The 26644-nt window shown below is 40.1% G+C and overlaps 1 protein-coding gene across 3 annotated transcripts in view; it reads left to right on the top strand.

Annotated features, from left to right (window-relative positions):
• The window catches only part of c12hxorf58 (chromosome 12 CXorf58 homolog), a 43929-nt gene extending 17334 nt beyond the window's left edge, over positions 1-26595 (top strand). For 2 of the 3 annotated variants that reach the window (XM_043700677.1, XM_043700678.1), the window contains 7 exons: positions 7637-7731; positions 8088-8199; positions 11444-11575; positions 14662-14891; positions 15912-16056; positions 24346-24540; positions 26487-26523. In XM_043700677.1, coding sequence (XP_043556612.1) covers positions 7637-7731; positions 8088-8199; positions 11444-11575; positions 14662-14891; positions 15912-16056; positions 24346-24519 — 888 coding nt within the window. In that variant the 3' untranslated portion in view covers positions 24520-24540; positions 26487-26523. Of the gene's footprint in view, positions 1-7636; positions 7732-8087; positions 8200-11443; positions 11576-14661; positions 14892-15911; positions 16057-24345; positions 24541-26486 lie in introns of all 3 variants that reach the window. The other variant, XM_043700679.1, reaches the window with a different exon arrangement.
• Positions 26596-26644: the final 49 nt, after the last annotated feature.

Below are 26644 nucleotides of genomic sequence, written 5' to 3'. Positions count from 1 at the left end.
GGAGGAAGGCAGAAGTTAGGAAGTTGATGAAGCTCGAGCTGAATCAGCATGGCTTCGTCAAGGGACGCCATGCCTGATAATCTGCTAGAATTCTTTGAGGAGGTAACAAGCAAGTTCGACAAAGTACAGCCAGCGGACGTGATCTATTTAGATTCCAGAAGGCCTTTGATAAGGTGCTGCACAGGAGGCTATGAATTAAGATAAGAGCACATGGTTTTACGGGCAAAGTACTGGCATGGAATGTGGGTTGGCCGACTGGCAGAAGGTAGAGAGTGGAGATAAAGGGATCTTTTTCAGGATGGTAGCCGGTTACTAGTGGAGTTCTGCAGGGGTCTGTGGTCACACTGCAATTTTCATATTATACGTTAATGATCTGGACAAAGGAACTGAGGGCATTGTTGCTAAGTTTGCAGATGACATAAAAATAAATGGATGGACAGGCAGTGTTGAGGAAGAGGGGAGGATGCAGAAGGGCTTGGACAGACTTGGAGAGTGGGTAAAGAAGTGGCAAACAAATACCATGTGGGATTGTGTGAGGTTATGCATTTTGGTAGGAAGAATAGAGGCATAGATTATTTTCTAAATAGGGAAAGGCTTTGGAAATCTGAAGCACAAAGGCACTTATGATACCTAGTTCAGGATTCTCTTAAGGTCTGTTAGGAAGGTAAATGCAATGTTAGCATTCATTTCAAGAGGACTAGAATATAAAAGCAGAAATGTACTGCTGAGGCTGCAAAAGGCTCTGGTTAGACTGCATTTGGAATATTGTGAGCTGTTTTGAGCCCCGTATCTAGGGAAGGATGTGCTGGCATTGGAGAGGGTCCAGAGGAGGTTTACAATAATGCCAAGAATGATGGGCTTGTCGTATGAGGAGCAGTTGAGGATGCTGGGTCTGTACTCAATGGAATTTAGAAGGATGAGAATGGATCACATTGAAAATGACAGAATACTGAGAGACCTGGATAGAGTGAACATGGAGAAGATGTTTCCATGAGTAGGAGAGACTAGGACCTGAAGGCACAGCCCCAGAGTGAAAGGACAACCCTTTGAAATTGAGATGTGGAGGAATTTCTTCAGCTGGATGGTGGTCATTGAGGGACTTTAGGACAGAGACAAATAGGTTTTCTTGATTAGAAAGGGGACCAAAGGTTACTGGGCAAGGCACAAGAATGGGGTTGAGAACTATATTCGTCATGATCAAATGGCAGAACAGTCTGGACGGGCCTCATTCTGTTCCTAGATTTTACAGTCTTATGGATAGGTTGGTAAGGTAATTAAGAATGCTTGCCTTTCTTAGTCAAGGCTTTGAATACAAGAACAAGAAAGTTATGATGGAGCTGTATATAATGTTAGTTAGGCCACAGCTGGAATATTGTGTGCGGTTCTGGTTGCCACACTGTCGGAAAGATGTGATTGCACTGAAGAGGGTGCAGAGGAGATTTACCAGATGTTTGTCTGGGTTTGAACGATTCAGATATGAAGAGAATCCAGCTATGCTGAGATAGTTTTCCTTTGAGCTGAGAAAGCTGAGGGGAATCTGATGGTGGTGTACAACTTTCTGAAGAGCAGAGAGAGGTTAGATGGGAAGAAACGTCTCCCTGAGTAGAGGGGTCAATATTCAGGGGGCACAGTTTAGATTAGATTCCCTACAGTATGGAAACAGGCCCTTCAGTCCAACAAGTCATCCCTACATTTATCCCTGTCTAATGCACCTAACACTACGGGCAATTTAGCATGCCCAATTCACCTATCCTGCACATCTTTGGACTGTGGGAGAAAACTGGAGCACCCAGAAGAAACCCACACAGACACGGGGAGAATATGCGAACTCCACACAGTCAGTCACCCGAGGCCGGAATCAAAGTGTTTTCCAATTACAGTCAAGATAGATCTACCTCTAACTTTGAGATTCTGTCTCCTAGCCCTAAACTTCCCAACCAATCAGTTTCCATCAAAATCTTGAATGGTTTGGTCTCTCTTACTCCTACTTTGTATAATGTCACTCTTACTTTGTGTAGTGTCTTCTTGCAGGTTTTGTATTTCCTAGATTTCCTACAGTGTGGAAACAGGCCCTTCAGCCCAACCAGTCCACACCGACCATCCGAAGAGTAACCCATCCAGACCCATTTCCCTCTGACTAATACACCTAACACTATGGGCAATTTAGCATGGCCAATTCACCTGACCTGCACATCTTTGGATTGTGGGAGGAAACCCACGCAGACACGGGGAGAACGTGCAAACTCCACACAGTCAGTCATCTGGGTCTCTGGTACTGTGAGGCAGCAGTGCTAACCACTGAGCCACCGTGCCACCCCCTAAAAGGAAAAGACATTACTGAACCAGACTGTAAAACAATCTGATCGTAATGGTCACCATTTCTAAGACTTATAAATCCTGATTTTTTTTAAATTAGTTTGGATTTCATTGGCTTTTGTGGTAGAATGTGAACAAATAGTATTAGCCCCAGGCCTTAACCTGACATTTCAGTTAAAATGTGCTTTTAAATATAAAACATAGTCATATTTCAAATTCAATTGTTCTTTATTTTGAAAGATTTACCCCAAATTTAAATTGATATATTTAGTCAGTATGTACTGGCAATTTACTATGCATAATAGTATAATTCACTCAACACTATTGGTAAGTGAAATATTTTACAAATTGTAAGATAAGAAGCAGGACACTTAGAAAAAGAAGCATTTTTTTAAAATCGTGAGAGTGTGTAAAGACATCTGGGTCTCCTAGTGCATGAGTTGCAAAATATTAGCATGCAAGTACAGCAGGTATCTGTAGGGAAGCATGTTATAATTATTGCAAAAGAAATTAAATACACAAGTTATGCCTCATTTATATAACACAGTGGTGAGATCACATCTAGAATACTACGCACAGTATTGGTTTCTGTTTAAGGAAAGATGTAAATTTGTTGTAGACAGTTTAGGAAGGTTTACCGGGCTAATATCTGGAATAGAAGCTTGTCTTTTAAGCGAGGGTTGTATCCAGTGGTCTTTAGAAGAATAAGAGGGCAACTTGATTGAAACATTTATGGTCCTTAAGAGTCTTGCCAGGGGTGATATAGAAAGAATGTTTCCTCTTAAGGGACAATTTAGAACTAGGGGTGATTTCAAAAAATCAGGAATTGCTCATCTGAAACCAATAGAATTTGTCTTCTCACAGAGGATCATGGGTCTTTGGAACTGTCTTGTTCAATAGGTGGTAAAAGCAGACTTCTTGAGTGTTTTTAAGAGGTAGTAGATTCTTAACAAGCAAGGGCATGAAAGGTTCTCAGCAATAGTTATGGAATAATCAAATCAGAATGGTAGAGCAGGCTCGATGGGCTCATTGGAATGCTGCTGCTTCATATTTGAACATTTGTATCCATCAGGTGAATGTGGCTAAGCCATGTCATTGATTGTATGTTGATTTAATCAGCATGCACCAGAATCTCTGAGTTGATGATGTTGTGCTGCCAAGAATTCCTGAGGATAGGGTTGAGTCGGCGAAGGTGGAAACTGTTCATTCTGTACTCCTACCTGGGTATATGCTCTCCAGGTCTTACTATTATGGAGGAGTGTGTTGAGGCCTCCAGCTTGGTAGACTAGCAGCTTGGTGTTCTCAGTCAGGTTGTTATTGTTCAGCATCTTTTATTCAGTGTGGGCATAGTAGATACTACTTTTGTGCCATGCACTGACTTCAGCATCAAGTGACAGACTGCTGTTGATTGTGGAATGTAGATACATGAAGCTATCAACAACCTACAGCATAACCTTGTCACAGCTGATCAACTAAGGTATGGCAGCATACTGGACCTCGATAGAACATAGAACATTACAGTATAGGACAGGCCCTTCGACCCTTGATGTTGTGCTAGCCTTTTATCCTGCTCTAAGATCAGACTAAGCTACATGCCCTTCATTGTACTATTTTCCATGTGCCTATTCAAGAGTTGCTTAAATGTCCCTAAAGTATCTGACGCTACTACCTCTACTGGCAATGCAGTCCAAGCACCCACCACTCTCTCAGTGACATCTTCCATAAACCTTCCTCCAATCACCTTAAAGTTATGCCCTCTCATGATAGTTATTTCCATCATGGGAAGATGTCTCTGACTATCCACTCTATCTATCCACTCTATCTCTCAACATCTTGTACACCTCTATCAAGTCACCTCTCAACCTTCTTCACTCCAGTGAGAAAAGCCCTAGCTCCCTCAAGCTTTCTCATAAGACCTACCCTCCAGTCCAGGCAGCATCCTGGTAAATCTCCTCTGCATCCTCTCAAAGGTTCCACATTTTTCCTGTATTGAGGCGACCAGAACTGAACGTAATATTCCAAGTGTGGTCTAACCAGGACTCTATACAGCTGCAGCATAACCTCGTGACTCTTAAATTCAATCCTCCAGCAATGAAAGCCAACACACCATATGCTTTCTTAACAACCCTATCAACTTAGGTGGCAACTTTGAGGGATCTATGATCTCTCTGTTCCTCCACTCTGACAAGAATCCTGCCTTTAATCCTGTATTCTGCATTCCAAAGTGAATCACTTCACACTTTTCCAGGTTGAACTCCATCTGCCACTTATCAGCCCAATTCTGCAACCTATCAATGTCCTATTGCAACCTACAACAGCTTTCCACACTATCCACAACTCCACCAACCTTCGTGTCATTGGCAAACTTACTAAAGACCCTTCCACTTCCTCATCCAAGTCATTTATAAAAATCACAAAGCACAGAGGTCCCAGAACCAATCCCTGCTGAATACCACTGGTCACTGAGCTCCAGGCTGAATACTTTCCATCTATCACCACCCTCAGTCTTCAATGGGCCAGCCAATTCTATATCCAGACAGCCAGATTTCCCTGCATCCCATGCCTCCTTAATTTCTGAATGAACCTACCATGGGGAACCATATCAAATGCCTTGCTAATATCCATGTATACCACATCCACTGCTCTACCTTCATCAATGTGTTTTGTCACATCCTCACAGAATTCAATAAGGTTTGTGAGGCATGACTTGCACTTCACAAAGCCAACTATGGTTTTCCAAGTGATCATAAATTCTGTCTCTCAGAATCCTGTCCAATGCTTTGCCCACCACAGATGTAATTCCCAGGATTATCCCTATTCCCTTTCTTGAACAAAGGAATAACATTTGCCACCCTCTTATCATTTGACACTACTCCAGTGGACAGTGAGGATGCAAAGATCATCGGCAAAGGTGCAGTAATCTCTTCCCTCACTTCCTGTAGTAACCTTGGATATATCCTGTTTGACCCAGGGGATTTATCTATCCTAATGTTTTTCAAACTTTTCAGCACATCCTCCTTCCTAATATCAACCTGTTCTACCATACCAGTGTGTTTCTCACTGTCCTTGGAAACATCAAGGTCCCTTTCAGTAGTGAATACTGAAGAAAAGTATTGATTAAGGACATCCTCTACTTCCTCTGATTCCAGGGTCAAATTACCTCCACTAACCCTCATCAGCCTTACCCTCATTCTGGCCATCCTCCTGTTCCTCACATAAGAGTAGCATGCCTTAGGGTTTTCCTTAATCCAACCTGCTAAAGTTTTTTTTGCCCCCTGCTAGCTCTCCTAAGTCCATTCTTCAGTTCCTTGGTTACCTTTTAACCCGCAAGAGCCCTGTCTAATCCTTACCTCCTCAAAATTAAGTAAGCTTCTTTCTTCCTTCCAAGGTTCTTTCAACCTACCATCCCTTCCCTGCCTCAGTGGGACAAACCTGTCCAGCATGATCAGCAAGTGCTTCCTAAACAACCTCCACATTTCTGTCATGCATTTCCCAGAGAACATCTGTTCCCAATTTAAATGTCCCAGTTCCTGCCTAATAACATTGTAATTTCCCCTCCCTCAATTAAATTCTTTCCCAAAATGTCTGCTTCTATCCCTCTCCATGACTATAGTAATGGTCAGAGAGTTGTGATCACTATCACTGAATCGCTCTTTCACCAAGACTTCTGACCCCTGGCCTGGTTTGTGCCAAGTACCAAATCCAATGTGGTCTCCTCTCAAGTCAGTCTGTCTTCATATTGCATCAGGAACCCTTCCTAGTACATCTGACAAAAAACTGCTCCATTCAAACTATTTGAACTAAAAAGGTTCCAATCAATATTAGGGAAGTCAAAGTCACCTATAACAACAACACTGTTGCACCTTTCCAAAACCTGCCTCTGAGTCTGCTGAACCGTGTCTCTGTTGCTATTGGGGGGCCTATAGAAAACTCCCAATAAAGTGCTTGCTCCTTTCCTGTTTCTGACTTCCACCCATACTGACTCTATAGATAAGCCCTCCTCAATGACCTCCCTTTCCTTTACTGTGATACTATCCCTGATTAGCAATGCCACTCCCCCACCTCTTTTACCTCCCCCCATTCCTTTTGAAACATCTAAACCCTGAAACATGCAATAGCCATTCCTGCCCCTGTGATATCCAAGTCTTCATAATGGTGACATAACCATAGTTCCAAGTACTGATCCATGCTCTGAGTTCACTCCCTTTATTTCTGATACTATCAAGTGCCTGTCCCTCATCACAGACTCTCTGCATGCTGTAAGGTTTTGATGCAGCCTCGTCATAGCCAGTCCAGTCCAACATATTGTCATGAAAAGAGGAGATCACATAAAGCAACTTTAACAGGCAGCCATTTTTCAGCAAGAACTAACATAAACACTTCTGCTCACGTGGTGAATGCCTTGACAACGTCAATGATAGCCACATATTGTAGCCTCCTATATTCTCATCATTTCTCTTCCATCTGCCAAACTGAGAAGATCATTATAATAAAAAAAAACAAAGAACTGCAGATGTTGGAGATCTGAAACAAAAACAGAAACCCAATGGGTCTGGCAGCATCTATGAGAAGATAGCAGAGTTAATGTTTCAAGTCCAGTGACTCTTCCACATGAACTGAAAAGGTCATGTCACCAGTACATCTTTCAGTTGTGGAACCATTTTTGGATTCACTGTAGATGTGTCCAGAATCTGCAGCATGTGAAGGGTGACATGAGCAAATATTTTTCCCATGATACTCAATAGGGAGAATTCTCAGCAGTTGGTATGTTTGTTATCATCGTTATGGTTCCTGTACAGGGTTACAGTCTTTGCATCACGCATGCAAAGGCACACTGGCCCTCACTCCAGCAGAGACAGAGGAGTTTACAGGAATGCTGTTTCTCAGGGTGATAAGGTCAGGCAGTACAGTGATTTAATGACTGCTTTGAAACAAACCTTTTAGCTCCACAATTGTCCTTGAATTCAAATTTCATTGTCTGCCATGATGGGATTGTTCATGTTCTGCTATATCCCCAGAACATTACTCAGGGGTTTGGTTTGCTAGTCTAATAACTTGGCCATGACACTATCTCCTCCCAAAGTTTATTTGAAATTTAGCCAATCTTTTATAAATGAAAAGTTCATTAAAATTCAATAATTCCTTCCTTCTATATTACATTACATAATTAAATACAGAGATTATTTCTCACCTTAAAAGATACTCAGAAAATTGTTGTGCTTCAGTTTGTGTTAATTTTCCCCAAAGCATATGTGCAGTTTATTGTGCAAATGTACTTTGTGAGAATCTGTGAATTTACCTTTACTGCCTCCTACGATAGGAACACTGCCTGACAACTAACATTCTAAGAAAACTTCGGCTCTCCGATGCTGAGCTCTTGAAGGATACCAGCTTGTCATATAAGATCAGATTCAGGTAATTTCTGAGGGACACTCTCTAACAAAGTGACATTGACACAGAATGAAACATATTTAAGAAATGCATAGTTATATACAAAACAGAGCTATGTTTGATCAGTTATGTGAAGTTCACATAATAACCATCTACCAGTAGAACAATTTTTTTTAAATTAGCAGAACTTCAAGACAGGTTTCACAGTTTCTGTATAAAATGGTTAGCTCAATTTGAATTTGTATTGTCAGCTTAATCAACTATTGTACAGTGGACCAGGAATACAGCATTCATTTAATTTACTTTATACAATGAAATAGCACAGTTAACTAAAAAGGCTGACACCATTTACAGAAAACAATCATGTTATTTTCTCTCAGATTTGCTGGAGAAGAATTTCCACCTATCCTTGTGTTTAAGATTTTTCAACACGTTGGGAATTGTAAAAATCACTATATAAGTGGGAAAAGAATAATCAGACCTGCGACTGAGGTAACTCAATTTTTAAAATTTTTTCCTTCACATATGCTTCACTCTGGGTATTAATCCACTTGTTGGAGTGAACATATTAATTCATATGCACTCCCTTCATTCTCCAATACTGTGTAGGAGTCTTGACAATGAGTAAAAGGCCTTTCACTCTGTTACAACTATCTTATATATAACTTTTTTAGCCATTGTAAGTAAGCTACTACTTTTCCATTTAATCCTCTTTTGTATCTAAGATTTGTACCTAGGTACTTGTACCTAAGATGGTGCCATGGAAGGCGCCATTGTAAAAACCTTTCACTGTGCTCCTTTACTTCTATACTGGAGTATACATGACAATAAAGGATATTCTATTCTATTGTATTTGGGCTATCAAGTCTGTTCTGCTGTTTCATGAGGTGTTGGCTGATCTCATAAACCTTAACTCCATTTTCCTGTGTTTACCCCATAACCCTTAATTTCCTTACTTTTTAAAAATCTGCCTGTCTCAGCCTTGAACACTCTAAATGATCCTGCCTCTATAGCCTTCTTTGGAAAAATATTCCACAGATTCATTACCCTTTGAGAGAACACATTCCTGTCACTCTGTCTTAACTGGGCATCATTTGCACTGAGATTCAGCCCTCCAGTCCTCGACCTTTCCACAACCTCTCAACAGTACCCTGTCAAGTCTGCTAAGAATCATTTATGTTTCAATAATGTCACCTCTCATTCTTCTAAACTCCAAAGAGTACAAGCCAAACCTCTCAACCTTTCCTTAAAAGAATATCCATCCATGCCTGGAATCAACCAGTGAACATTCTCTGGACTGCCTCCAATGCCAGTCTATCTCTCCATAGGTAGGAACCCGAAAGTGTTCACAGTATGGTAGGTGATTTATCTAAAGCTTTGTATAGCTTTTGAAAGCCTTCTCTATTTGTGCACTCCATCACCATTAAAATAAAAACGAACACTTCATTTGCTGTTCCTATTACCTGCTGAGATTGGATATTAGCTTTTTTATGATTTATGCATTTGGATTCCCAAATTTCTCTGTGCTATAGCTTTCTGTATTCTTTGTCTATCTAAGTAATTTCAATTCCTCTATTCTTGCTGCCAATGCATAACCCCACACTATCCAACATTATATTCCATCTGCCAAGTTTTTGCCCACTCACCTAACCTATCTATGTCCCTCTGTAGACATTGTGTCATCCTCACCACTTGACTTCCTATCTATTTTTGTGTCTTCTGCAAGTTTCATTATCTTACATACATTTCCATCATCCAAGTCATTATTATGTCTTGCAAATAAATGTGGCCCCAGCACAGATTCCTGTGGAACCCCACTAGTTACAGGTTTCCAATTTGAAAATATCCCCTTATCTCAACTCTCTGTCTTCTACTGGTTAGCTATTCCTCTATTCATGCTAATATACTACTTCCAACTCCACGAATCTTAGCTTATTAAGGGGCCTTATATGCAGTACCTTATTGAACCACAGCACAGTTGTTCAGTGGTTAGCACTCCTGCCTCACAGCATCAGGGACTGAGATTCGATTCCACCCTCGGGTGACTGTGCATATTCTCCCCATATTTGTGTTGATTACCACTGGGTGCTCTGGTTTCGTCCCACAATCCAAAATGTGCAGTTTAGGTGGATTAGCCAGGGGAAATACAGGGATGGGGTGGGTCTGGGTGGGTTGCTATTCAGAGGGTCAGTGTGGACTTGATGGGCTGAGTGGCTTGCTTCCACAGTGTAGGGATTCTATGATTAACAAGTTAAACTTTTTGGATATCCAAATATGTTAAACCTACCAGTTTCCTTTATCTATCCTGCTTGTTACTTCCTCAAAGAATTCTAATGAATTTGTCAGACGTGATTTACCCTTCGTGAAGCCATGTTGACACTGTTTGATCATATTATGCATTTCTAGATGCTCTACTATTGCCTACTTTCTGTTGGACACATTTCCCCAATAAAGACCTTAAGTTAACTGGTTTAGAGTGATGTGCTTTTTGTTTCCTTTCTTTTTGAATAACGATGTTACATTGGTGAATTCTAATTCTCTGGGACTTCTCCAGAATCTAAGTATTCCCAGAAGATTACTACTAGTTCACCTATTATTTCTATAGTTACTTTCTTTCTTGAACATCCTAGGATGCAACGTAGCATGTCACAGGTATCTATTGACCTTTAGCTCCCACACTTCCCAGTATTCTTTTCTTTAATGATAATTATTGTATATATTTCCTCTATCCCTTTTGCCCCATGATTATTTAGGCTTTTTGGAATGCCATTACTGTCCAGTACTGTGAAGACTGATACAAATCCTCTGTCATTTCCTAGTTCCACATTATTATTTCTCCAGCTCACTTTCTAAGGGGTTATACTCACTTTAGCCTCTCTTCCTTTTTATATATTTATAGAAGCTCTTGATATCTGTTTTGATATTACTTGCTAGTTTACACTCTCAGTTTATTTTCTCCACTTTTTGGGTAATCTTCTGTTATGGACAAATGTATCTGGGATGGGTATATTGGTGAGAACAGATCAAATAGGCATTTTCCTCTTCTTGGTCATTTTGCCACCTGTCCCAGGCCCGACATGGCAGATATCTTCTTCAGGATTTTGCCAATTCAGGCAGTATTGGTGGTACAAAATCATGTCTGATGATGGACATTGAAGTATCTTATCTAAATAACATTCTGTTCTCTTGCTACTGTTTCCTTCGAGTGGTGTTTAACATGGAGGAGTCTAACAGTTCAGGGAAGCTAGAGATTTCATTGCCCACATTTGGCCTTATTCTATTGGATTTTGACAGTCAAATGTTGTGAGCTCCCAGAGCTACTTCCTCCCAATGATACATCTTTGTGCCACACCTCAGGTCATCTATATTGCCAATTGGACTGAACATACCTGGGTATGATAATATACAAGCCTTGGGACAAAGTATAATACTGTGGGTATGATTATATCAGCTTGACTGGTCTGCAGGATAGCCATGAGATGTCCCATTTTTGGCACAAATTCCTTGAAGCCTTCAGAACTATTTCTTTGCTGAGTTGAAGTCAAATGTCGAGGTCAATGATCGGTAATCTAATCTAGTTTAATTCCTATTACAGTTTTTTTTAAATTTAATTATTTATTTGCTTTGTTGGTCTTTTGGGAGGGATTAAGAAGGAGCTTTTGTGAATTGTCCTTTTTTTTTTCAGAGTCTAACTTTATAATTCATAGATTTAATGAGAGGCTTCTTTTTTCAATAGGCAGCAGCTGCTTCCTGCAAAATTATGGGACACAGGAAATTCTACGACCTTATTATAGAAGATAACCTTCAGTATCAAAGAACCAAAATAGCAGATGAAACTGATATTGTTACAATGAAAGATTATATGCAGGTTTGAAAGCTGGTTTTGTAATGCTGCAATTTGTTAAAGTAATAGAGGATAATTTTGTGGGTAAAGTTAGCTGGTCTGCAATCCCAGATAAGAAAGGGCCTCCAAGACTGCATACCATCTACTGTATATTCTTGCTTCCCTTAGAGCATCTTCAAAGTAATATTTGACACAGAGGACTTGAAAGATGCTGGTAAATAGAATGCAAGAGGAGGTATTATTAACCTTTTTAAAGAATTAATAGTTTTTGTTTTTGGCTAGGGAAAGAAGACATTGGTAGGATAGTTTCCTAGAGCAATATGTTATGGAGCCAACTAGGGAACAGGTGATCTTACATCTGGTAATGGGTAAAGAGACAGGTTAAGTCAATGACCGCCGAGGAAAGAAAGCCTTAGGAAGTAGCGATCATAAGATGATAAATTTCATATTTCATTCTAGAGTGAGAAACTTGAGTTGGAAACAACAGTTTAAGTTAAACAAGGGAATTACAATGAAATGAAGGTAGACTTTAGCTAAAGTGATTGATTGGACAGATAGTTAAGCAGGAATGACAGTAAGAAGGCAGTGGCAGACACCTTCAGGAAGTAATTCATGACTTTCAACAAAAATATATCCCAGAAAGTAAGAAACATTTGAAGAGAGGGATAAACCAACCATGGTAACCAAGTTAGTTAAGAAGAATATTAAGTTGAAAGACAAAGCATATAATCAGTTGTCGGAGAAGTTAGCCCAATAAAGCAGAGATCACAAAACACAGATTGAATTGAAATTAACAGTTTATTAACACAGCAATATCGTGGTAGAGAAATTGACCAAGCTGAAACAGCACAGAGAGTCTGTCCATGTAGCCGAAACACTCTTCCTCGAGCTGAAATTCAAGCCAGGTTTTATAGTAATCTTGTTCAATGATGTTAATTAAAAATGGGGAAAATACAATGTATTTGACATATAAGTAATCAAGTTATGACAGTGATAACTGCAAAGATTCCTGATGAAGGGCTTTTTCCCAAAACATCGATTTCGAAGCTTCTTGGATGCTGCCTGAACTGCTGTGCTCTTCCAGCACCACTAATCCAGTATCAGAAGAATATCCTGAATGTGGATACAATGTAGCATCCTGGCAGCATCAATACAGTTGTTAATGGGATCAGGAGATTCCAGCTCTCTTCGAGGTTAGGTGAGAATATCCCTTTTAAAGCAGTAAGGCGTTCCCATTGTTTTTCTCCTGTGAGTGAGGTATTCTGGTGCCTTTCCGTATGACCTGTCCTTTGTGAGGCTTTGGTATCACTGAGGTATAAGACTGCCTTAGGGCTTTGGGACAGCTTTGTTGATTGGGTCCAGGAAGCTTATTGTTAGTTTGTCTTAGGAAATGTATTCCCTGGTCTGCGAGTGACTATGGTCATGTCTGGTTTCTCTTGTCAGCCTGTTTGGTCAATGCTGAGGCATTCTGGGTGTTTCTTATATGGTTTGGACAGGCTTGATTTCCTGTGTTCCCTGTGGCCATGCTGTGGGTAGGCAGGGTGGCAGATCTTTTCCCACATCAGGTCAAAGTCAATGATAGCCCCGAAGACTGGGATAAATTCAGAATCTAACAAAGGAGGACTAAAAAGTTGATAAAGACTAAGAAAATAAAATGCAATGGCAAATTAGTGAGGAATATAAAAACTTGACAATAAGAGCTTCTTTAAATATATAAAAATGAAGAGAGGGATCAAAGTGGTCACAGGTCCCATAGAAAATGGTTTTGGGGAACAAGGAAATGGCAGAGGAGGTAAAGAGATATTTTGCATCAGTCTTTACAGTGGAAGATACTTCAAACATTCCATTACTACCAAAGGACACTGGGAAGAAATTAAGTACCATCAATATCACTAGAGTTTTAGACAAATTAATGGGGCTAAAGGCTGATAGATCTCCTGGCCTTGATAACTTGCATCCTAGGTTTCTAATAGAGATAGCTAGAGAGAGTGGATGCATTGGTTGTACATTTCAAAAAGTCATTGTGTTTGGAAATTACAAGAGTATTAGAAAACTATTAACATGACAATCCTATTTAAAAAGGGGGGAGGGCAAAAAGTGGGTAACTAAAGGCTAATTAGTCTAAAATCTATTGTCATGTATTGGAATCAATTATTAAGGTAATAAAAGCAGAACAATTGGAAAATCATAATTTAATCAAGCAGACTCAGCATGGCTTTATAAAAGGGAAATCATGTCAACTATTTATTAGAGTTTTTCAAGGAAGTCTCAACCAGATTGGATAGAGGGGAACCAGTAGATGTGTTATATTAAGACTTCCAGAAGGTATTCATCAAGGCACTTCAAAAAAGGTTAAGCTGTAAGAATCCAGAGTGTTGAAGGTAGTATATTGGCATGAATAGAGAATTGGCTTATGGGCAGGCAACAGTGAGTTGGACTAAGGGGTTCTTTTTCAGTTTGATAACCCGTGACCAATGGGGTTCCACAGGGATCAGTGCTGGAACCACAATTGTTTACAATATATACTAATTTTAGCGAGTTTTGAGAAGATTAGTTGAGGTTCTGGATGTAAGTTTGCTCGCTGAGCTGGGAGGTTCGTTTTCAGATGTTTTGTCATGATACCAGGTAATATCTTCAGTGAGCCTCCAGTGACCAACTCCTATCTCTGGACAACAGACATGAAACATTTAGGTTTTTATGTCACTGGAAGATTCCTGATGGTGATCAACAAAATTCCAGATTAACAGGTAAATTTCACAACAAACCCCAAGCGTAATTAAGAATTTATAGTTTCTGCATTGCTAGTCCAGTGCCATAACCTTTAAGCAACTCTGAGCCAAAAATACTTGACTATTTCCAATCAAAAGAATTTGAAGGATAACCATCACATTGGATTTTAGAAGTGATATTTCCAACCTGCCCCACACACTACGAATGTTAGTTAGGTCCTACACCTTTTTATTAATTAGTTGTCAGGCACAAAACAGTGATAAACAATAAATTAATGAGGGCGGAACAAAAAGCAGGCACATCTCATGCCTCATGGTGATAATGATTAATTTATTGATGAATAGCTTGTTTATTTTCTCATCTGTACTATTCTTTTGTAGTACATAAGTAGTCTGGATGAGACTCCGGCTTATCTTGGTGGAAAAGACAACTACTGGAGAATGGTGACCCTGACAAACCTACCCAGGACAACAATTATGTATGACATAATGGACTATGCTCAAAACAAAACTTTATCTCAGCGTTTGAAAGATGAATTGCCAACTCTGCTTTCTAAACCTACTACTGAAGAGATTCAACTTCAACATATTAGAACCATCTCTCAGACCAGGTATCTAATAGAAGGGTTAACTTTGTGATCTGCCTGTAATATTTGCATTCATGAATGAGCTTCCAACACAAAACAAAAACAGAAAATTGCTGGAGAAATTCAGCAGATCTTTCAGCATCTTAAGAGATATAAAAGAGTCAATACTTCGAGTCCAATATACTTCTTCACAACATTTTGAAAAACGGTGGCTTCCACAAGTTCAATATAACCTCTTTGCCATTATCAACTTTAGATCTCGACAGCCTATCCAAGACCTCCTACTTAACAATTTTAAACTCTTCAAGTGCCTGAATGACAACCTTTTACACATTGTCTTTACTAAAGACAAATGCAAAGCATTAATGTAATAGCTCAGCATGCCTTCTGCTTCCACTTTTTATAAATGCCCTGTTTAGTTTCTAATTGTTTGACGTTATGGACTTTACCGCCCTTTTACTTATATAATCTATAGAAGATTTTGCAATTCATTTTTTCATTGGTTACCAGTATCTTTTTAAACTTCCACTTTGCTTTTCTTGTTCACCTCACTTCAGAACCTTCTATATTCAGTCTTTCAATTGTATTTTCTATATGACATATGTTGTAAGCATCCCTTTTCCTCTTTATCTTGATTTCTGTCACATCTGGATTGCTGTAGCTTTTGTCCTACCTTTCACTTTTAAGGAAAACTTACCTTGAATGTGTCCAAAATACCTTTTTTATGAAAGTAGTCAATTATTCATCTATTGTTTCTCCTGCCAATTGCTGATTCTAATTTATTTTGTCAAGATCGATTCTTATTCAGTTGAAGTTAGCTTTGCCCAATTGATTAGTGATATGATAACCCATATATCAGTTAGCCATTAGATTAATCTGGGGATGTTTAATCCAGTCACTGGTTTTGGTGTGAACTGAACGATGCACAAAGAAACTTGCCATTTGTATATATACACAAGATACAGATGGTGCAGACAAATTAAAAACTTGTTGAGAACAAATATAGCACAACCTGCATCAAAAGATCTATGTGTATTTACCTAGATCACCAACTCCATCCATAAGCATTCCTCCAACTCGATCGTCAACATCCTCAAAAGCAGCAAGAGAGTCACAACGCCGTTCTTACAAAGCACGACGAAAAGTTTCCAAAATGAGAAAGATTTATGGTTTGGATAAAAACAAAGAGGTAAAACCAAGTGACTAATGTACAGATGTTGTAATTCCTGTTTTGTGATGCCTAAGGTTAGTCTAACATTTGTCAAAATAGTTGAATTCATTTTATTTCAGTCAATTCTGATCATTCACCAATGTAGTAAATTAATTCGAAGGTCAATTGAATAGTCCATTGCTGATTGCACCCAGTAGAAACTGGCCTTGTTTGATCCCATGTTTGAATTTGATTTATAGTTAGTAAGTTTGCAGATGACACTAAAATTGGTGGTACAGTATACAATGAAGAAGGTTACCTAAAATTACAAAGGGATCTTGATCAATTTGGCCAATGGGTGGTAGATGGAGTTTAATTTGGATAAATGTGAGGTGTTCTATTTTGGTAAGACAAACAAGGGCAGGACTCACACAGTTAATGGTAGGGCCCTGGAGAATGTTGTTGAACAGACAAACCTAGGGGTGTAGTGATATAGGAGGAGAAAGTGAGGACTGCAGATGCTGGAGATCAGAGCTGAAAATGTGTTGCTGGAAAAGCACAGCAGGTCAGGCAGCATCCAAGGAGCAGGAGAATCGACGTTTCGGGCATGAGCCCTTCTTCAGAAAAGATATAGTTCCTTGAAAGCTGCGTTACAGGTAGATAGGGTGATAAAAGGCAGCATTTGGCACACTTGCCTCCATTGCTCAGACCATTGAGTAAAAGAGTTGTAACATCATGTTGTGATGTACAGTGAGGCCAATATCTGTGTACAGTACTGTGTACAGTTCTGATCACCCTGTTGTAGGGAGGATATTATTAAATTGGAGAGGGTGCAGAAAAGATTTTGCAAGGATGACACTAGGACTAGACGGTTTGAGTTATGAGGAGAGGCTGCATAAGCTGGGTCCTTTTTCACTGGAGAAAAGGAGGTTGAGGAGTGACCTTAAAAAGATTTATACAATCATAAAGTGAATAGCAAAGGCCTTGTCCCCAGGCTAGAGGAGTTCAAAACCAGAGAGCATAACTTAAAGATGACAGTAAAAAGATTTAAAAGGGACTTGAGGGGCAATTTTTTCACACAGAGGATAGTTGGTATGTGAAATGAACTGCAAGAGGAAATAGTAGATGCAAGTACAGCTACAACATTTACAAGGTATTTGGACAGGTACATGAATAGGAAAAGTTTACAGGGACATGGGCTGAACACAGGCAAATAGTATAGTTTGAGAAACTTGGGTCGGCATTGTTGAGTTGAATTTAAGGGTCTGTTTCTATGATGTATTCCGTGAATGCAGCCTGTAGCTCACCCGTAGTGTCTCCCCTTCTAACTCCTGCATTATCATCCTGAAGCCAAACCAATGATATATCCATGGTTGCTTCCACTTTTTGCCTTTGTGAAATGATCTGCTAACAAATTATACTGAGAACATTTACTTTCATCACCTTTTTAAAAAACTCCTTAATCACCTCTTTTGCTATCAAACTCTTGTGAATCAGTCACAGGTGAAATTGGTAAGACAAGCCATATATTTCAGCCCCACCACGAATCCCAGCACCCTTTCCATTGATTCATTTACTTTTGTTGGCTGTTGGTTTTGAGGGTTCGTGACTAAAATTACCGTGATGACTTGCGGCAATTTTCCAATAGTTTCCTGAATTGTTGAGAAGCTGCAGTTTAAATATTATACATTAGTTAGTCAGACAAAAAAAAATCCAATCACGACAACAGGGGACGGTTCCGATTCAAGAGACTAAACAGCTGTAGGCACAGAATGTTTTTGAAAACATTGTACTCATAATAGGATAGTGTGGGACCCAATAAATCTTTTTTACATTGGTAGAAACCTAGTTATGATTGGAACACAGTTAAATTAAGATTTATGTTATATAAGAAATATAAAGAATACTAAAAACATAGAGATTTAAAAGGGACCCCAATATCCAACACAGCTATTAATGCAGACTGAATCAGAACATGCAAAATTTTGGCAACCCATTCCACATGCTTTAAATGCTGGCAATGGTTTCAGGTACATTCACTATCATCTGTCCAATGCTGAAACTCTTAGCCAGCATTGCCACTTATAAACTTAATTTCCCAAACATTCTTCTCACTGTCCGCATTCCTGAATCTGTTTCCATCTCCCCTACCCCCACTTCATAACTTTCTCAATTTTTTTTATTGTTTTCTGTCACTCTCCTAGTTTCTTTCTTCTTGGCTTACCTCTTTCTCTTTATAAAGCATCTTATGTTTTCTATTGCTTCACAGGGCTACAAGATAATAACATGCTCTCCCAACAAAATTAACACTAGGTGCTTGAAATGCAGTGTTCCATTCCATACATACCCTCAACCGTGATGAGCACGATGGAAGGATGCTGATCCCTATTCACTGCACAAGTTACACTTCTGAATTTACTGTATATCGGAGATCTTTGAATGATACATGTCAAGTACTGGGTCTTTCACCTTTTGGACATTTGAATCTTAATGTGCACAAAACAAAGATCATCGCATTGAAGGTTTTGCTTCTTACATTAGTTTTCTAACCTTGACAGAGAATAATATGAGCGTTATTTCAGTAACTGAAGTTACCTGTAACCTGATCCGTAGAATCAATTGAGCATGCACATTATGCCATTGACAGATGATTATAGACTACTTTTTTTAAAAGATTTTTAAAAATATTACAAATACAAAACAATATAAAGAAAGAACCCAAATAAAGTAAAAAAAAACAACCCACAAATGTATAAGTATATATAGAAAATATAATAAAAACCCCCAACTAACTGTTTAACTACATAAATAATAACCAATAAACTAATAGATAGTAATAACTCAACCAAACAAGACACTCATACGTTCGCAATTCCTCCTCCCTGGATATTGGATTTGTAAAACACAATCGTTATGACTACATAAAAGCCCTTATTAATATGGCAGATAAATCTGTGTCCAGGTATTCCAAAAACGGCTGTCATGTCTTATAAAAATTCTCAGTTTTGTGGTGTACCATACTTGTGAGAAAATCCATGGGAATATGCCCCATAACAATCTTCCACCAACCCGACAGGCCCGGGGGATTTTCGAATACCCAACCTAACAAGATATTCTTTCTTGCGCAGAAAGTGAGGATGTTGAAAAGTTTTTTCTTATGCACATCTACAAGGAATACACTGGGCAGGCCAAATAGAAGACAGCGGGTCTTTCTCCACCTTTACCCCAAAATCCCCTCCATTGCACCCACCCCAGCGCTCCAGTATGTTTGAAGCCTACCACAGGACCAGAGACAATGGGTAAGAGTGCCCATACAAACCTTGCACTTGTGACATGCTGGAGATACTCCTGGTTTAAATTTTTACAAATGATCCGGAGCCAAGTGGACCCTGTGGAGAATCTTCAACTGTAAAGCATAGGTCCTAATGCAAATTGATACCTTTCTTGCATTTTCCCAAATATCTTCCCATGCCTCTGAGGAGACCTCAACACCTAGCTCTCTCCCCCACACCCTGCAGAGTTGATCAAACTCACCTGAGGGGGTGCCCCCCAACTGATGATATAAAGTGCTGACAGAAAGTGTACTCTTAGTACTGAGTATCCTCCTCTCTCTGTCAGATTTGTAGGGATCAGTCAGAAGTGTAGTCTTTTTTTGAATAAAATCCTGAACTTGAAAAACAACTAAAGAGGCTAGATAGCTCATATTTCCTTGCTAACTGATCAAAGGACATAATTGTGTCTCCCTCAAATAAAATCGCCCGTTCAAGACACTCCTCGATGCCCAATGTTTGAATCCTGAATCCATCATCCCTGCTTGAAAGCTCAGCGTACCCACTATAGGTGTAAGAAAAAATGTTTTGCCAATATTGCCTTTCCTCTGCTAAATTGCCCTCCATGCTTTAACAGTATTGATACTTATTGGGTTATGGCAATATTCCCTAACTGTCCAAAATCAGCAAGCTAGATAGGGGGCACCTTGCCTGGGAGGTTTTGATATCTAACCATATTGAAAGAAGGTCCCCACAAGCCCAATCACTCACATAGGATAAAAACGAGCTTTTAATGTCTGGGAGATCCACTCCCTCCCAATCTGTGAGGCAGTTGCAGTTTAGGTAATTTGATAAGGAACCGCTTACAATGTCAAATAAAAGAGCTGAACCAGCCATTTAGCCTCCTGAATGTTTGCATCCGTATAGGGTATAACAAACAAGGGAGAATATTCATCTTAATAAGCACTATTCGACCTATCCACGAGACCGGAAGCACCTCCCACCTTTGAAGGTTTTGTTTAATTTTGTGAAATAATTGAACAAAATTGGCTTTGAATAGCCGATCCAGAACTGGAGTAATGAATATGCCCAAATACACAAAACCCCCCTGTGACCACCTAAATGGGAATCTATATTCACCCTCAAGACCAGCCTCCTTCGTAAGTCCACCCATAGGCATAGCCTTTGATTTTGCAAGATTAGTCTTGCCCCAAAAAGGCACCAAATGCACTGATGTATTGTATCAGGCGAGGCACGGAAACTGCTGGATTTGACAAAGAATTAGGGCATCGGCTGCGTAGAACAAGATCTTATGTAATTTTGACCCCACTTCTGAAGCGGATATATTGGGATCCCTATGAATGGTCCCTTACTACCTTGCTGTTTTTGGACAAAATGAGGACAGTTCAATCACCAACGTAAAAAGCTCTGCCGGCTGCCCCTAAAAATGTTAAAATTGTTGGATCACACCCCATCGGTGATGACTGCAGCGAGAGGGTCACTGGAGAGAACCTTTATCCATCTTATAAAGGCTTTACCCAATCCAAACCGCTCCAGAGTATAAAAAAGGTAGGGCCACTCACCTCGGTCAAATGCCTCCTCTGCATCTAGAGAAATCACCAATCCCTGTATTGACTGCTGTTGACATATTTGAATTACATTAAGCAGCCTCCTAACATTATTGGAGGATCTATGGCCCTTTATGAAGCCCCATTTGGTCCTCTTTAACAATAGAAGGTAACACAGTCTCCAACCTTAATGCTAGAGTCTTAAATGTGGACTTTAAAATCCTCTCTAAGAGTGAAATGGGCCAGTACGAAGCACAGTCCTCTGGGACCTTGTCTTTTTAAGAATAAGTGAAATATTTCCCTCTCAGAGATGGTGGGGGACAATCATGGCTGTATGAGTCATAAAACAAATTCAGCATCGGGCCTGACAATATGTTTAAACAGCCTTCTGCACCTCTGGCTCTGATAAGAGGTAATTGAGAAAAGACTGTTGTTTGGGGGTCACGCCCAGGAGCTCCAGATCCTTAAAAATAAAACTCCATTTTGGCCCACCCTTCCTCATAACCCTCAGATTGGTTTAATTCAGAGTAAAATCTCTGGAATGCCACATTAATCTTTTTGGAATCACGTTAGGTTCCCAAACCCTTCCCTAATCTCCATAATGACTTGAGGGGTACTCCTTTTCCTGGCGAGATATGCTAAGTATTTGCCTGGCCTGTCACCATGCTCATATAACCTTTGCTTTGAATAAGTTAGCTCCTTCTTTACTGTGTCAACGCAGACCACAGTGCCATAATCTTCTGTAGCTTGGCCAATGAGGGCCTGTCAAAATAAGCCTTCTTTGCTGCCTTCAACTGTGCTTCAAGGAGACGTTGCTGCTCACCCTTCTGCCACTTCCTATCGGCAGAGGAGGAAATAACTAACACCCTGCATAGGCTTTGGCAGTTTCCCAAAGGATAGATGGGCTACTAACCGAGCCCGAGTTAATGTCTAGGAACACCTGAAATTCCTTAGAGAAGTACTCCACAAACTTATTATCCTTGAGGATAAAGGGAACCATTCGCCAGTGCCTCGAACCCACGGTAACATCCGTAATCTTAACCAACAGGTACACTGGAACGTGATTGGAGATGGTAATATTACTAATCATACAAGATGCCACCAAGTCAGGCAGCATCCAAGGAGCAGGAGAATCGACGTTTCGGGCATAAGCCCTTCTTCAGGAAGGGCTCAGTCTTCAGGAAGCCCTCCTGAAGAAGAGCTTATGCCCGAAACGTCGATTCTTCTGCTCCTTGGATGCTGCCTGACCTGCTGCGCTTTTCCAGCAACACATTTTTCAGCTCTGATCTCCAACATCTGCAGTCCTCACTTTCTCCAAGATGCCACCAAGTCCAGGGTTGCCATAGGGGTCAGAAAAAAGAATCAATCCCGGTGTGACATCTGTGCGGATTGGAAAAAAACATAAAATCCCCGCCTGTAGGGTGGAGATGCCTCCAGACATCAAACCACCCTAACTCCACACACAGATCCACTAATTGTATAGTTTGTACAGAACGTATCAGGGGGTCTTTGGGCAACCTGTCTACCGTGGGATCCATAAGACAATTAAAATCTCCCCCTATAATGACACGCCGGGACTCGAGACTGATCAGTTTAGAGCACGCATCTACCAAAAATGAGGGGATGGGCCGGTGGGCAATAAACATTTAAAACACCATCTTCTTCCCCATTTATCAGAGCTTTGAGAATTACAAACCTCCCATATGTGTCTTTAACACACTCTAGTAACTTAAATGGGAGATTCCTCCGACAGCCACTCCCCTACTTCTCAGAGAGGAACTCCTCTAACCACAAATTGCCGAGCGTTAGTGTTGCAAGATCCATCGAATATAAAAACTACATAAACTAAACCCACTACAGTCAACAAACCTATCAAAGATTATATGCAACAAAAAACAAAAAAACAAACTGACATATAAAGTGCCAATGGCACTGAATAGGGCAACTCATCCCCTGCCCAAAGGGGGCAACTACCCATCCCAAAACCCAATTTCCCATCCTGCTGCCAAGACTGCAGCCAGAGCATTTAAATGCCTGAAGCGGGTATAAACTGCCTGTAAGAAGGCACCTAGCCATCCCAGCCATTTTCCCTCCTCCTAGCAAGAGCCGCATCGCAAACACAAGCAGAAAAGAAAGAAAATACACCATGGAATAGCAATATGAATAAAGAATTTTTTTATAAAGAAAAAAGGGGTAAATACCCCATCCATCCTTTGGTATAACTTAGAAATTGAAAATACACATCTCAACCACCGCCAAACATAGTTTAGACCAAATTATTACCAATAAAAAAAGGTAAACAAAGCCCTAACTGGACTTCCTGTTTTTAAAGAACTAAAAAAGAGACGAACCCAAACAACACTACTATTTGTACATACTAAATTGTTCAGATTAGGTTAATTTGTCCACAAAGTCTCTTGCCTTCTCTGATGTGTCAAAGAGATGTATGGTTCTAAGGTGAACTGTAGCACCACCGGGTACCTCAGGTACTGGATCCTAAGTTCCTTCAGTCTTCTCTTGACACCATCATAGGATTTTTTTTTTCTGGATCACCGCCGCTGAGAAGTCCTGGAAGAACATGATCTTAGAGCCCTCGTAAATTAGGGCCTTTGGATCCTTCCCCTAGATTCTGGAAGCTTCCACGACTGTCTCATCTCTATACTGATGAAACCGCACTGAGAGGACAACGGCGTTGACCCAGACCTGACCTCCACGCTGTGACCTGGTGAGCCCTCTCGATCTTCAAGCCTCTCATACCAGCCTCTAAGTTAAGGAATTTCAGCAACCAGTCCTCAATAAATTCCGCTTACCTTCCTTACCCTCCAGCAGACCAACAATGCAAATATTTCTTGTCCTGCCCTGTTCTCAAGATCATTCACTTGGCCACGCAAATTACAGACCTGTGTCCCCCGCGCCTGGATTCCTATCCTTGGATGAACTGCTATCAGCTTCCACCGTGACTCTGTGTTCTACCTCATCCATCCTTTTCTCCAGGTCTCCCACTGCTGTTCATGCTTCTGCAGCATGATAGAGATTGGGACCAGCTTCTCCTCTATCTGCCCGCCCAAATTCTTGCGAGTTCCTTCACTAAGACCCAATATGTAATTGAACCGGTGGATCCTGCAGGCTGGGCCACTGGCTCGGCCACGGATGCTCCTCCTCCCTGCTTTAGCATCTCTGGACGTGAAAACACAGGTAAGTTTTTCACAGTTTCCTGGGACTCCACGACCTTTCCAGAGTCCTGTGTTGTGCTGCGGTGCGGAGCTCTGCAACACAATCCTCCTAGATAATTGCCATCTTGGCTCCCCCATAGACTACATTTTAAATAATAAAATAATCAGTGATAGTGCTATTCCAAAGTTCAAGGAAGTCGTCCTAAGTTTGTGTTGGGAAACAAAGATGCAATAGTGCCAAAATGTTTGAAGATCATACGCAATTATGCTTTTGTTTCAACTTGTTTTAATCTTTGACTTTTCATGACTGACTTCCAGGAAGTCCTGAATAACCCTACTCATCACAGTTATGCACAGGATGGTTCACAGATTACCACCAGTTGTGATCAAGATAAGAGAAGTCCAGCTGTTCATTTAACTTCTGATGAAGAGTGGGAGCATGAAGTGGATGAACTCTATGCTTGGACACAAGAACTATCGCTTGACTATTAGTCTTATTTCAGTCAGGGAAAGGTACATCTCTGCAGTGAAGGCACAAAGCTGCCAAACTCTAACTTTTCCACTGTAAACAGTACTCATGAGTTCAACAATAGTAACATCTTTTGCAGTTCTTTTTCACTTGACCTATAATTGTATAAGCTGTAATCTACTTCCTTTGGTTTACATAAAATTGGTCATTTGGATGCATATAATAAATTAAAAACTGAATGTTTTATATGTGAAGTTTTACAGTGTACAAAATGAAGGTTCTTCAGTAATAGTAAATGACTTGCATTTTTCAACAACAGTCTTTCTTCACTGTTTGATCTTCTCCCATTCTCTTCTAGTGTGACTCATTCTGCACAATAGTTATTTGAGACTTAGCTACCCTCTGACATATTGTTTGGGGTCTTGCGGTGTCCCCCTGCCTCCAAGCCAGAAGCCCCAGGATAAGGTCCCACTCGAGGACTAGATAAAACATTAATAACATGACGATACTGATAGGATTTATAGGTTAATAATCATTCTCTGTGCCAATGGAAGGTGGGAGAAAAGAAACAAACAGGAGCACCTCCTGGTCAGCCATGCTCGAGATAGAAAGATACCCCTCAAGGTACACCCTCTGGCCACAAGGTGACCTGCTCCACATAAAAATAATCATGGAAATTGCTTTTGTAGCCTGGTACCACTGGGCATGCGAGTGAACCAAGGAAAAATGGATATATTATAGAGAAATTACTTGTGCACAAAGTCATCAAATCCAATCTTATTTGATCCTGCAGGTAGAGCAAATGTCACTTCTCAAGCAATTTTTAAATAAACCTTGCATTTACATAGATCCTTTCCATTCAGGATCCCACGTGTTTTACAGACAACTGGTTTCTGTTGAAATGTAGATATCTAGGAAAACATGGCATTCAACTTGCACACAGAAAGGTCCAACAAATCACAAAATGATGTGTTTTACTAAAAAGTGTTTGAGGAATACATTTTTGCTAAACTGCTGGCAAGTTCCCCTCCTTCGAATGCCATTCCCTAACTAACTATGGGCTCTGTTCACTATCTTGATATCATATTTGATCCCAAAGTGAGCTTAAACTGTGTATTTTCACCTTCACACTATCAGACTTGCCCATTTCAGCTTTGTGCACTGTTGAACCCTCACTCAGAGTCAACTATTTCAATGCATTCCTGGCTGGTCTCCCACATTACACCCTCTAGAAAGTTGAGGCCATCCAAAAAGTCCAATGCTCATACCTTAACTTGCAGCAAATCAAATTCCCTTTTGACTCCTGTGTTTGTTGATCTACATTGGCTCCAGTTAAACAACACCTTGTCTTTAAATTTCTTATATTCGTTTTCAAATTGCTCTATGGACAATCTCACTAATCAGCCCCAGCTGTACAACCCTCCAGGATATTTGCACTCATTGAGTATCCAAATTTCTAATCTTTCCACCATCGGTGGATATGCCTTCAATAGCTCAGGTACTGGAGGTCCCTTCCTACACCTCTTCCTCACGTTCCTCAAAGTTCCTTGAAACATACCCCTCTGACCAATCTCATAATTATCTTAATATGTTCTTAGGCAGCAGGGCATTATATTTCTGATGCTCCTGTGAAATGCCTTGAGATGTTTCATCGTTCTAAAGCTGCAATATAAATGCAAGTTGCTGTTACTTTTCAAATACTGACATGAGATCTTTCAGATCTACACAATTACCTTCCCAGGCTTAATGATGCAACAACCAAAGACTGATAGTGTGTTATCTTTTGAAAATCACTACAAACAATAATCCCTGTGAGCTGAACAACGACGTTATTCGGCAAAACTGAGTTACTATAAATTTCCAGAGGTTCAAGGTTATGATTCAAGTACTTATTGTTGCATCTCTGAATAAGGCTTATATTACCTGAACAGGTAAAACAAATCCACCTTATCATACTTATACCAAATAAAATAATATTTTTATTTTACAGAGCATCACCATAAATTTCACAGAGAAACATACTCCAGGTAAATACATAGGACATTTCATAAAACTTGTTTCCTTAATGTTGGTGAAATATTGACATCAGCATTTTAAAATGGATGAAGAGGCTTAGTTGGTTTGATCAAAAGATAAACACAATAATTA

Source organism: Chiloscyllium plagiosum, chromosome 12, assembly GCF_004010195.1.
Source record: "Chiloscyllium plagiosum isolate BGI_BamShark_2017 chromosome 12, ASM401019v2, whole genome shotgun sequence".
NCBI classification, from domain to species: domain Eukaryota; kingdom Metazoa; phylum Chordata; class Chondrichthyes; order Orectolobiformes; family Hemiscylliidae; genus Chiloscyllium; species Chiloscyllium plagiosum.
This window is presented reverse-complemented; position numbering and strand designations above follow the sequence as displayed.